The 11,371-nt window shown below is 46.3% G+C and overlaps 1 protein-coding gene across 1 annotated transcript; it reads left to right on the forward strand.

Moving 5' to 3' along the window:
• The first annotated feature begins 6,170 nt into the window (after positions 1–6,170).
• LOC130355937 (protein spinster homolog 1-like) lies at positions 6,171–9,409 on the forward strand. The gene is made up of 2 exons (XM_056556816.1): positions 6,171–6,340; positions 7,856–9,409. Exon 2 carries the CDS (start codon positions 7,881–7,883, stop codon positions 9,393–9,395), a length of 1,515 nt encoding a protein of 504 aa, XP_056412791.1. The 5' UTR covers positions 6,171–6,340; positions 7,856–7,880; the 3' UTR covers positions 9,396–9,409.
• Positions 9,410–11,371: the final 1,962 nt, after the last annotated feature.

Genomic DNA, 11,371 nt, shown 5'->3' on the forward strand with positions numbered 1-11,371 from the left:
ATATGTGAGGGGCACATGACAGGGGGGCATTATAAGTGAGGGGCACATGACAGGGGGGCATTATAAGTCAGGGGCACATGACAGGGGAGCATTATAAGTCAGGGGCACATGACGGGGGCATTATAAGTCAGGGGCACATGACAGGGGAGCATTATAAGTGAGGGGCCCATGACAGGGGGGCATTATAAGTGAGGGGCAGATGACAGGGGGGCATTATAAGTGAGGGGCACATGACAGGGGGGCATTATAAGTGAGGAGCACATGACAGGGGGCATTATAAGTGAGGGGCACATGACAGAGGGGCATTATAAGTGAGGGGCACATGACAGGGGGGCATTATAAGTGAGGGGCACATGACAGGGGGGTATTATAAGTGAGGGGCAGATGACAGGGGATCATTATAAGTCAGGGGCACATGACAGGGGGGCATTATAAGTGAGGGGCACATAACGGGGCCCTGTCAGTCTGCCGGAAGTGGCCATTCCAATGTCCCCCCCGCAGGAAGCTCCGTGCAGGGTTCAGCACCCCCTTCCAGCAGACTGCAGGGGCCCTGTACGGGAGATTGTAGGGGGTCCTAGCGCTCGGATCCCCCACAATCTATAACTTATCCTTTGTCTCGGCATCTAAACAGGCTGTAAGTAAATGAAAAATAGATGCTGGCAGCAGTGGGATAGATATGATATAGATATATAGATAGATATGAGATAGATAGATATAGTATATAAGGTGCCTTGGATGTTTCAGACCTTGCATGCCTGTTGTACTGTTCACACAGAGGCATATACACAGTGTAGGGTCCGTCCCAGAATGAGGTCACCTTACCGTGGTGGGACGGTCCACGCTATTTGGCGCCAAATTTGCAAGCTAAGTACCTCATATTTTCATAGTTTTATATCTTCATTTATTGCATTACAGCTGTATAGCTTTTCATGTTCTATCTATATACTCATGTTTTATCTATATACTCATGTTTCATCTATATCTTTGTGCTAGCAGTGTGCTGCTGTATTCTCCTGTTGCTAGATATATAGATAGATATGAGATAGATAGGAGATACATAGATAGATAGATAGATAGATAGATAGATAGATAGGAGATAGATGATAGATAGATAGATTGATATGAGGTAGATAGATAGATAGGAGATAGATAGATTGATATGAGATAGATAGGAGATAGATAGATAGATAGATAGATAGATAGATAGATAGATAGATAGATAGGAGATAGATAGATAGATATGAGAGATAGATAGGAGATAGAAAGACAGATCAGTGTTCCCCAACCAGGGTGCCTCCAACTGTTGTAAAACTACAACTCCCAGTATGCCCACAAAGCCAAATACAAGCTGGGAGTTGTAGTTTTACTATAGTTAGAGGTCCCCCTTTACCTGTCTCCCGAGCCTGACCCCCCCCCCCCCTTCCTCCTCCTCGCCCAAAGTTACTTACCATGAAGGACAGCATCAGGGTGGGCAGGGGGGGTCTGGAGGCATTGGGTGGGTGTCCGGGCCTGTGGTGGAGGGCAGTAAGCTAAGCCCGGCCTGCTGGAAACACAGAGGGGTGAGAGGGGGAGGAGCTTATCTCTCTTCCCAGCCCCTGCACAGTGTAATGGCTGCAGACTGAATGATGCTGAGACCGGAGCATTCTCAGCACTGACAGGCAGCCCGCGCGGCCTGCAGAGAATGGTGTCCTGCAGAGAATGGTGTCCCCGGCAGTTCACACGCTGCAGATGAGGGGACAGTGCAGCCGGGGCTGACAGCTTCCGCTCATCACTAATATAGTATCGGGAGGGGCAGCAATCTCGGGGGGGGGGTCAATTGCCCCTTTACCCCTCCCCCCCTGGATCCGCCACTGGCTAGGACCCCAAAGAATGGACAGGTTCATTCATTCTGCGGACACCGGAATCAGAATTTCCTTGCCAGAAATGCTGCCGTGTGCACAGTGCAGCAGAATCCCATTGAGTACAATGGAACTCTGCTGCTGCGGAATCTCCATGCGAAATTCCAATGTGGAATAGCCTCAAGCTTTGGAGAGTTTTTTCTGCATTGCACTCAGTTTATTGCATTAACTAAAGGTCTTGCATAGTATCAAGGGTTAACAATCCTTGTACACAGTTTAGTGGTGCTTTGACCACATGCTACTCCTAGCCAATGATTGCAGGAGAAGGTCACTAGTGTACGCCAGGGGCGGACACAGACAACAGAGGGCCCCTGTGCAAAGAATATGCCTGGGCCCCCCCCCCCACTCAGGTAATATGTTTGCTAGGTAAGCAGGTAGTACGTTTGCAAGTAGTAAATTAGGTAAGTAGAACATTCTCTAAGTAGTTAGACAAGTAGTAAGTTTGCAAGTTATTTAGGCAGGTAGTAAGTTCAGTTGGCAGGACGGCAAGTAAAAGGTTTGCCGCTAGGTAGGTAGGTTACGGTATATACTCGAGTATAAGCCGACCTGAATCGAAGCCGAGGCCCCTAATTTCACCCCAAAATCCCAGGAAAAGTTATTGACTCGAGTATAAGCCTAGGGTGGGAAATACATCATCCCCACCTGTCATCATCCAGACCCCCGTCATTAACACCCTCATCATCATCACCCTGTCATCATCACCCTGTCATCATCCCCCCTTCATCATCCCCCCTTCATCATCACCGCCTGTCATCATCCCCCCTTCATCATCCCACACCCCCCCTTCATCATCCCCTTGTCATCATCCCCACCCCCCTTCATCATCCCCTTGTCATCATCCCACACACCCCCTTCATCATCCCCTTGTCATCATCCCCTTGTCATCATCCCCACCCCCCTTCATCATCCTCTTGTCATCATCCTCTTGTCATCATCCCACACATCCCCTTCATCATCCCCCTGTCATCATCCCACACACCCCCCTTCATCATCCCCTTGTCATAATCCCACACCCCCCCTTCATCATCCCCTTGTCATCATCACCACATGTCATCATCATCACCGCTTGTCAATGTCTGATACAGTGGTCTTCAACCTGCGGACCTCCAGAGGTTTCAAAACTACAACTTTCAGCAAGTCCGGGCAGCCATCGGCTGTCCGGGCTTGCTGGGAGTTGTAGTTTTGAAACCTCTGGAGGTCCGCAGGTTGAAGACCACTGCGGCCTTCGACATCATCCAGCCCCTCTCACCCCCTTTAGTTCTGTACTCACCTCCGCTCGGCGCTGGTCCGGTGCTGCAGGACTGTCCGGTGGGGAGGTCGTCCGGTGGGATAGTGGTTCCGGGCTGCCATCTTCACCGGGGGGCCTCTTCTCCGCGCTTCGGGCCCGGAATAGAGGCGTTGCCTTGACTATGACGCAGAGGGACGTTGGTAATGAACGTACCTCTGCGTCGTCGTCAAGGCAATGTGACTATTCCGGGACCGAAGCGCGGAGAAGAGGCCCCTCCGATGAAGATGGCAGCCCGGAACCACTATCCCACCGGACGACATCCCCACCGGACAGTCCTGCAGCACCGGACCAGCGCCGAGCGGAGATGAGTACAGAACTAAAGGGGGTGAGAGGGGCTGGATGATGTCGAAGGTCGCAGTGGTCTTCAACCTGCGGACCTCCAGAGGTTTCAAAACTACAACTCCCAGCAAGCCCGGACAGCCGATGGCTGCCCGGGCTTGCTGGGAGTTGTAGTTTTGAAACCTCTGGAGGTCCGCAGGTTAAAGACCACTGAGGACGGAGAGTTCACTCGAGTATAAGCCGAGGGGGGTGTTTTCAGCACGAAAAATCGTGCTGAAAAATTCGGCTTATACTCGAGTTTATACGGTATACGTTTGTTAGGTAGGCAGGAAAAGCATTTGCTAGGTAGGTAATATATTTGGTTGGTAGGTGGGTGGCCACATTACATTTGGTAGGTAGGCCCTTAGTCCAGTGTTTTCCAAACAGGCTTTGGCTGTTTGAGCATGATGGGAGTTGTAGTTTTGCAACAGCTGGAGGCACTCAGGTTGAGAAACACTGGACTAAGGGCCCAACTACCCACCAAAATGCCACCTTCTGCTGCAAAACTCTAACTTCCAGCTTAAGACTGTCCGAGCATGCTGGGAGTTGTAGTTTTGCAACAGATGGAGAGACAATGTTTCGAAAACACTGCCGTAGTTAGTGTTTCCCAACCTGGGGGCCTCCAGCTGTTGCAAAACTACAACTCCCAGCATGCCCGGACAGTCTTAAGCTGGGAGTTAGAGTTTTTCAACAGCTGGAGGCACCCAGGTTGGAAAACAATGGACTAAGGACCTACCTACCAAAGCTGTTGCAGAACTATAACTCCCAGCATGCCTGGACAGCTAAAGAGTGTCAGGGGAATGCTGGGAGTTGTAGTTTTGCAACAGCTGGAAGTCCCCAGGTTGGAAAATACTGACTAAGGCAGTGTTTTCAAAACAGTGTCTCTCCAGGTGGTCCAAAACTACAACTCCCAACATTCCCGGACAGTCTCTAGCTGTCAAGGCATGCTGGAAGTTATAGTTTTGCAACAGCTGGAGGCACACTTATTTGTAAACACTGGTGTAACACTGGAGGCACACTGATTTGTAAAACTGGTGCTGAAACAATGATGACACTGAGCGCACCGTGATTCACTGACCTGCAGGAAAAGCAGAAGGCGGCGAACAGAGAACGGGACACCAATATTGGAGCAACGGGGGAGCAAAGACAGTTGAGTTAGTTTCTTTTGGAATAATTTTCATCCCTGGCACAGTGGATAAAACTAAAATAAAATACTAAAAAAGCCAGCAAGTAGAAGTAAAACATCCGTCTTTATTCAGGGTTCTTCCTTAAAAGCCTTCACGGTGGCAGACAAACCGCGAACATATCAAAAATATGAAATATTGCACAAACAGAAGGGGGTCCCAAGCATGGCTGACGCGTTTCTGATCTATCGATCCTTACTCATAGCCTGTAGATCCTCAAATGAGGCACCCATAAATATACTCCAGGGCATATTCCCCATTCCCACAGGAAGGGGAGGGACAGGTCCACATCCCATGTGCGCGTGATTAAAACAAAAACATGGGACCAAACACAGATAAATTATTCAGAGACATATCAGTAATGTAATATTAAATCTGTTTTGCTATTTAGACCCGTGTCATCAGAGAGCACTTAGACAGAAAATAACAACCTTATCTTCAGAAGGTCATAAGTACTGAAAGGATTAAGATTTTTTAATAGAAGTAATTTACAAATCTGTTTAAATTTCTGAAGCCAGTTGATATATAAAAAAAACGTTTTGGCCTCGAATACCCTTTTAAGTCACAGAATGCCCTTGGTCCTAGTGGGGTTAAAAGGTCAAAAGATTAAAATATATAAACTAAGAAGACACTGTGAAGTACGGGGATATACTCAGCAGGCCTGGAGAAATATTTTTCTAAAAGATGTTTTTATGTACTTGATGTATTTCTAGGTGTATATTAAAATATATATATATATATATATATATATATATATATATATATATATATATGTCAAAGAAGAAAGCAGCACTCCTAAAGCGTGAGTAGGTGCCTCCAGCTAGGATCCGGGTCCAGGATTCTGCATACGTAGTTCCAAGGAAAATGCTGTGGCACTCAAGGTATGGTGAAAAAATGAAAACTATTTATTCATCCCAAATGTGCAAAGAGCAACGTTTCAATGGTCTCACACCATCATTATCAAGTGGCTTGATGTGTGAGACCATTGAAACGTTGCTTTTTGCACATTTGGGATGAATAAATAGTTTTCATTTTTTCACCATACCTTGAGTGCCACAGCATTTTCCTTGGAACTACGTATGCAGTATCCTGGACCCGGATCCTAGCTGGAGGCACCTACTCACACTTGGAACTATATATATATAGATATATATATATATATATATATATATATACATATACACACAAATCAAAAAATATGTTGCAGTATCTTGTAATACCTTTTTTATTGGACTAACAGAATTTTGTAGAGACAAGCTTTCAGGATTCCTCCCTTTATCAAGTCCAATAGTCAAGGACTAATGATCAAAGGACTTGATAAATTATCAGGGAGGAATCCCAAAAGTTTGTCTCTACAAACTTCTGTTAGTCCAATAAAAAAGGTATTACAATCTGCATCACTGGACTAATATGGCTACTCACATTTACTATACAGATATACACATACCTGAAGATGGTTTAGAACCCTGTGATGTCACACATGCTTGTGATGATGTCACCGTAAGCTGTACAAGGAGGTGCGCGCCGGCTGCAGTCTCTTCAGTGTGTTTTGCATTCACAACCTGTGGTGCAAAGTGTTTGTTAGAGAGTTTCTATTTGCGATAGAGAATTCAAGATTTTGACCGTTCCTTATCTGAAGAGAGAACCACAAGGTAAGTCTCAGCCTCTTCTATTCATACATACACAGGGCTTTTTGTTTGACAGTTTTTTTTATTGCTGTTGCTTTTTTTTTTTAGCAAAAAAAAAACAAGAAATTAATTTCCAAAAGAAATAACAAAAGTTATATTCCTCATAGCATTGTGACAATACTTGGCTTAGGCATTAAACATAATAAAACGCACAGATAGTATCATGACCAGAGCTTTTTCTTGCAAAACTGCTAAAATGCAATTATGCCCAAAAAAGCCCCCAAGAAAAAGAGTCCTAATTCATGAAGTTCTAAAAGATATAAGTCTATGAGAAAGATTTGGTGGTGTAGTAAAAGAATAACAGAAAGATTAAGGCAGAAATATAATAGTATATAATAGAATTCTGTGTGTACTAACAATAGAAATACTCCGGGTACTCCGAAAGGGAAAATTTTCAAATCAACTAGTGGCAGAAAGTCATATAGGGGACGGATAGATCCCAATGAGGTGAGTTAGGTTCATTATTAGTAAATGTATATAGCAGGATAGCCCAATTGTATCTACAGTATGAAGTTCACATGGCCCAGTGACCATACAGCCAAGCCCTTCTAATCCGCCATTACTAGGACAGATTCAGGGTTATCAGATATTACTATGACCAGAGAGGTTCAGGTTTATCAGATATTACTAGGACCGGACAGGTTCAGGGTTATCAGATATTACTAGGACCAGACAGGTTCAGGGTTATCAGATATTACTAGGACCGGACAGGTTCATGGTTATCAGATATTACTAGGACCGGACAGGTTCAGGGTTATCAGATATTACTAGGACCGGACAGGTTCAGGGTTATCAGATATTACTAGGACCGGACAGGTTCACGGTTATCAGATATTACTAGGACCGGACAGGTTCAGGGTTATCAGATATTACTAGGACCAGACAGGTTCAGGGTTATCAGATATTACTAGGACCGGACATGTTCAGGGTTATCAGATATTACTAGGACCGGACAGGTTCAGGGTTATCAGATATTACTAGGACCGGACAGGTGCAGGGTTATCAGATATTACTAGGACCGGACAGGTTCAGGGTTATCAGATATTACTAGGACCGGACAGGTTCAGGGTTATCAGATATCACTATGACCGGACAGGTTCAGGGTTATCAGATATTACTAGGACCGGACAGGTTCAGGGTTATCAGATATTACTAGGACCGGACAGGTTCAAGGTTATCAGATATTACTAGGACCGGACAGGTTCAGGGTTATCAGATATTACTAGGACCGGACAGGTTCAGGGTTATCAGATATTACTAGGACCGGACAGGTTCAGGGTTATCAGACATTGTAACCTCAGGGAAGACGTCTCCATATAAAACACTTATAGAGAAGCGTCTTCTTCTGAGGCTGCGATGGTCTTAGTGTTATCTTGTGGTTCTGTGCTGGACATTTCTGCTCTGTATGAAGGATCTATTGTATAATGACAGGAATGATGACATGTTGTCTAATGTGTTCACTTATCTCTCTCTCTCTAGTGTTTTCAGGCTCTGACCTGTGACCATGGCCTCTCCACAAGACCCATTGCTGAAGGAGGAGGAAGAAGCAATGGAGGACCATAGTGATATGGATGTAGAAAAGGGCGATATCCCTGAGAGGCAGAACCTGCCATCTCTAAGCGTGATGTCCACCGCACGTTCCATCATCACCGTAGTGATCCTCGCCTTTGTTAATTTGCTCATCTATGCAAATCGCTCCAGCGTGGCGGGGGTGCTGCCTTATATACAGAAAGCATATGACACCAATGCTAGTCTGTCAGGCTTATTGAATACATTGTTCATTGGAAGCTACGTGCTGGTCGCACCAATTGCCGGATATTTGGGCGACCACTGTAATAAGAAATATACTGTTTGCGCAGGAGTCATCGTTTGGCTGAGCATGACACTTACCCTGTCATTCATCCCTGACGGGTATTTCCTGCTCTTCCTGCTGACGAGTGGACTGGTTGGGGCCGGAGAGGCGACTTTCTGCACCATCGCCCCCTCCATCATTGCAGACCTTTTTACAAGTGACCAGCGGACCCGCATGCTGAACGTGTTTTACTCCGTCATACCTGTAGGCTGCGGACTAGGATACATCATCGGGCCCAAAGTGACTGATGCAGCAAGGGGCGATTGGCACTGGGCGTTTCGGGTCACCCCTGGCCTGGGCCTCATAGCTGTGGCTTTGTTGATTTTGGTCACAAAGGAGCTTCCAAGAACGACTACAAACGGGAAGAAGAACAACAAATCCCAGAAGTTTGCCAAATGGGCGACAGATCTGAAAAAACTATTTAAAAATCGAAGCTTCATGTTAACCACCATGGGATCGACGGCTGTATCCTTCATAGTGGGAGCCATAGGTGTATGGGGTCCGTCATACCTGACCCACGCACGAACACTCCTACAAGAGAAGGACCCTTGCCGTGCTGAACCGTGTGACTATCACGACATCCTAATATTTGGTGTGGTTACAGTCGTTTCCGGCATTCTGGGAGTTGTAGCAGGGACGGAGATAAGTAAAAGATATCGCAAATCCAACCCACGGGCGGACCCGCTTGTGTGTGGATGCGCGATGATGCTCTCCGCCCCTTTTCTTCTGTTGGCATTGACTTTTGGCAACATCAGCCTCGTTGCCACCAACATCTTCATCTTCATCGGAGAGACGCTTCTGTCAGTAAATTTCACCCTCATATCTGACATTATACTAAAAGTAGTAACTCCGTGGAGGAGATCTTCAGCCCTGGCCGTGCAGATGACAATCTATCACCTCCTAGGTGATGCCGGCAGCCCGTACCTCATCGGTCTGATATCTGACACCTACGAACGAGGATATGCCAAATCCCCTCTTCTGAAATACCGCAGCCTGGAGTATGCCCTCATGACCTGCACCATAATGGCAGTCATTGGAGGGGCCTTCTTCATGGCCACGGCCCTATATATAGAGAGGGACGAAAAAGAAGCAGAGATGGAATCAGAACCTCCGTCATCCTCCTCCTCCTCACTGCTTCCTGCCGATGAGGACCGCGCTTCAGACTGAGGAAAAGTCATTGCTTACCTCGTTTACTTAATAAAAAATAATTAAGAAAAAAATAACTGCATTTGTTCTATGTTCCACTTTACCCCTTATTCTCTACCCAGGGGCGGACACAGACAGCAGAGGGCCCTTGTGCAAAGAATGTGCCTGTGCCCCCCCCCCAAAACATCAATTGTTCAGCACCCCCCCTCCATGTGTCACTTACTCAGATGGACCCCCATATGTCACTTGCTGTATAAGTTTCTAATTATTTATTAAGGCCTCCCATATGCCGCAGCTCATTCAAGCCCCCCACATTAGGTAGCATAGATTCCCAACATTAGGTAGCATAGATTCCCCACATTAGGTAGCATAGTTTCCTCACATTAGGTAGCATAGTTTCCCCACATTAGGTAGCATAGATTCCCTACATTAGGTAGCAGTTTCCCCACATTAGGTAGCATAGTTTGCCCACAATAGGTAGCATAGTTTCCCCACATTAGATAGCATAGTTTCCCCACAATAGGTAGCACAGATTCCCCACATTAGGTAACATAGTTTCCCCACATTAGGTAGCATAGTTTCCCCACATTAGGTAGCACAGATTCCCCACATTAGGTAACATAGTTTCCCCACATTAGGTAGCATAGTTTCCCCACATTAGGTAGCACAGATTCCCCACATCAGGTAACATAGTTTCCCCACATTAGGTAACATAGTTTCCACACATTAGGTAGCATAGTTTGCCCACATTAGGTAGCACAGATTCCCCACATTAGGTAACATCGTTTCCCCACGTTAGGTAGCATAGTTTCCCCACATTAGGTAGCACAGATTCCCCACATTAGGTAACATAGTTTCCCCACATTAGGTAGCATAGCTTCCCCACATTAGGTAGCATACTTTCCCCACATTAGGTAGCATAGTTTCCCCACATTAGGTAGCACAGATTCCCCACATTAGGTAACATAGTTTCCCCACATTAGGTAGCATAGCTTCCCCACATTAGGTAGCATACTTTCCCCACATTAGGTAGCATAGTTTCCCCACATTAGGTAGCACAGATTCCCCACATTAGGTAACATAGTTTCCCCACATTAGGTAGCATAGATTCCTCACATTAGGTAGCCATAGCCCCCCCAAACACACAGACAGACACAGACACACACAGAGACACACTTACCTGCCCTGCACAGCGCTTCTCCTCTCCGACAGTGGCCTGACGAGTGACGTCACTGACGTCCTCCTGAGCGGGTCTGCAGAAGTACGTCACTTGTGCAACGTCCCTCGTCAGACCCCGGTCGGTCGGAGGCAGACTCACTGTCTAAAGTGCCGGCTGCGCTATTATACCCCGCAGCTGCTTTAGAACAGTGAGCAGCGGTGGCGCCAACCCTTCCATGAACCTACTAGGCACAAAAAAAAAAGGGGGCAGCAAAATGCCACCCCTGAAAAGTGCCACCTGGGACTTATGGTCCCACCGGGTCCCATGGTAGGGCCGACCAGAGGCGGCTCTAGACTTTGTGAGGCCTTAGGCGAAACTTGAACATGAGGCCCTGCTTTATTTTCTGCTGAAATTACATGGTGGTCCGGCTGTGAGATGGTTATACTGTGACATCACTGTGTATTATCCCTGTACTGTGACATCACTGTGTATTATCTCTGTACTGTGCCATCACTCTGTGTATTATCCCTGTACTGTGCCATCACTGTGTATTATCCCTGTACTGTGACGTCACTGTGTATTATCTCTGTACTGTGCCCTCACTCTGTGTATTATCCCTGTACTGTGACATCACTGTGTGTATTATCCCTGTACTGTGACATCACTGTGTATTATCCCTGTACTGTGACATCACTGTGTATTATCTCTGTACTGTGACATCACTGTGTATTGTCCCTGTACTGGGACATCACTGTGTGTATTATCCCTGTAATGTGACATCACTGTGTATTATCCCTGCACTGTGACATCACTCTGTATATTATCCCTGTACTGTGAC

This window comes from Hyla sarda, chromosome 2, assembly GCF_029499605.1.
Source record: "Hyla sarda isolate aHylSar1 chromosome 2, aHylSar1.hap1, whole genome shotgun sequence".
Taxonomy (NCBI): domain Eukaryota; kingdom Metazoa; phylum Chordata; class Amphibia; order Anura; family Hylidae; genus Hyla; species Hyla sarda.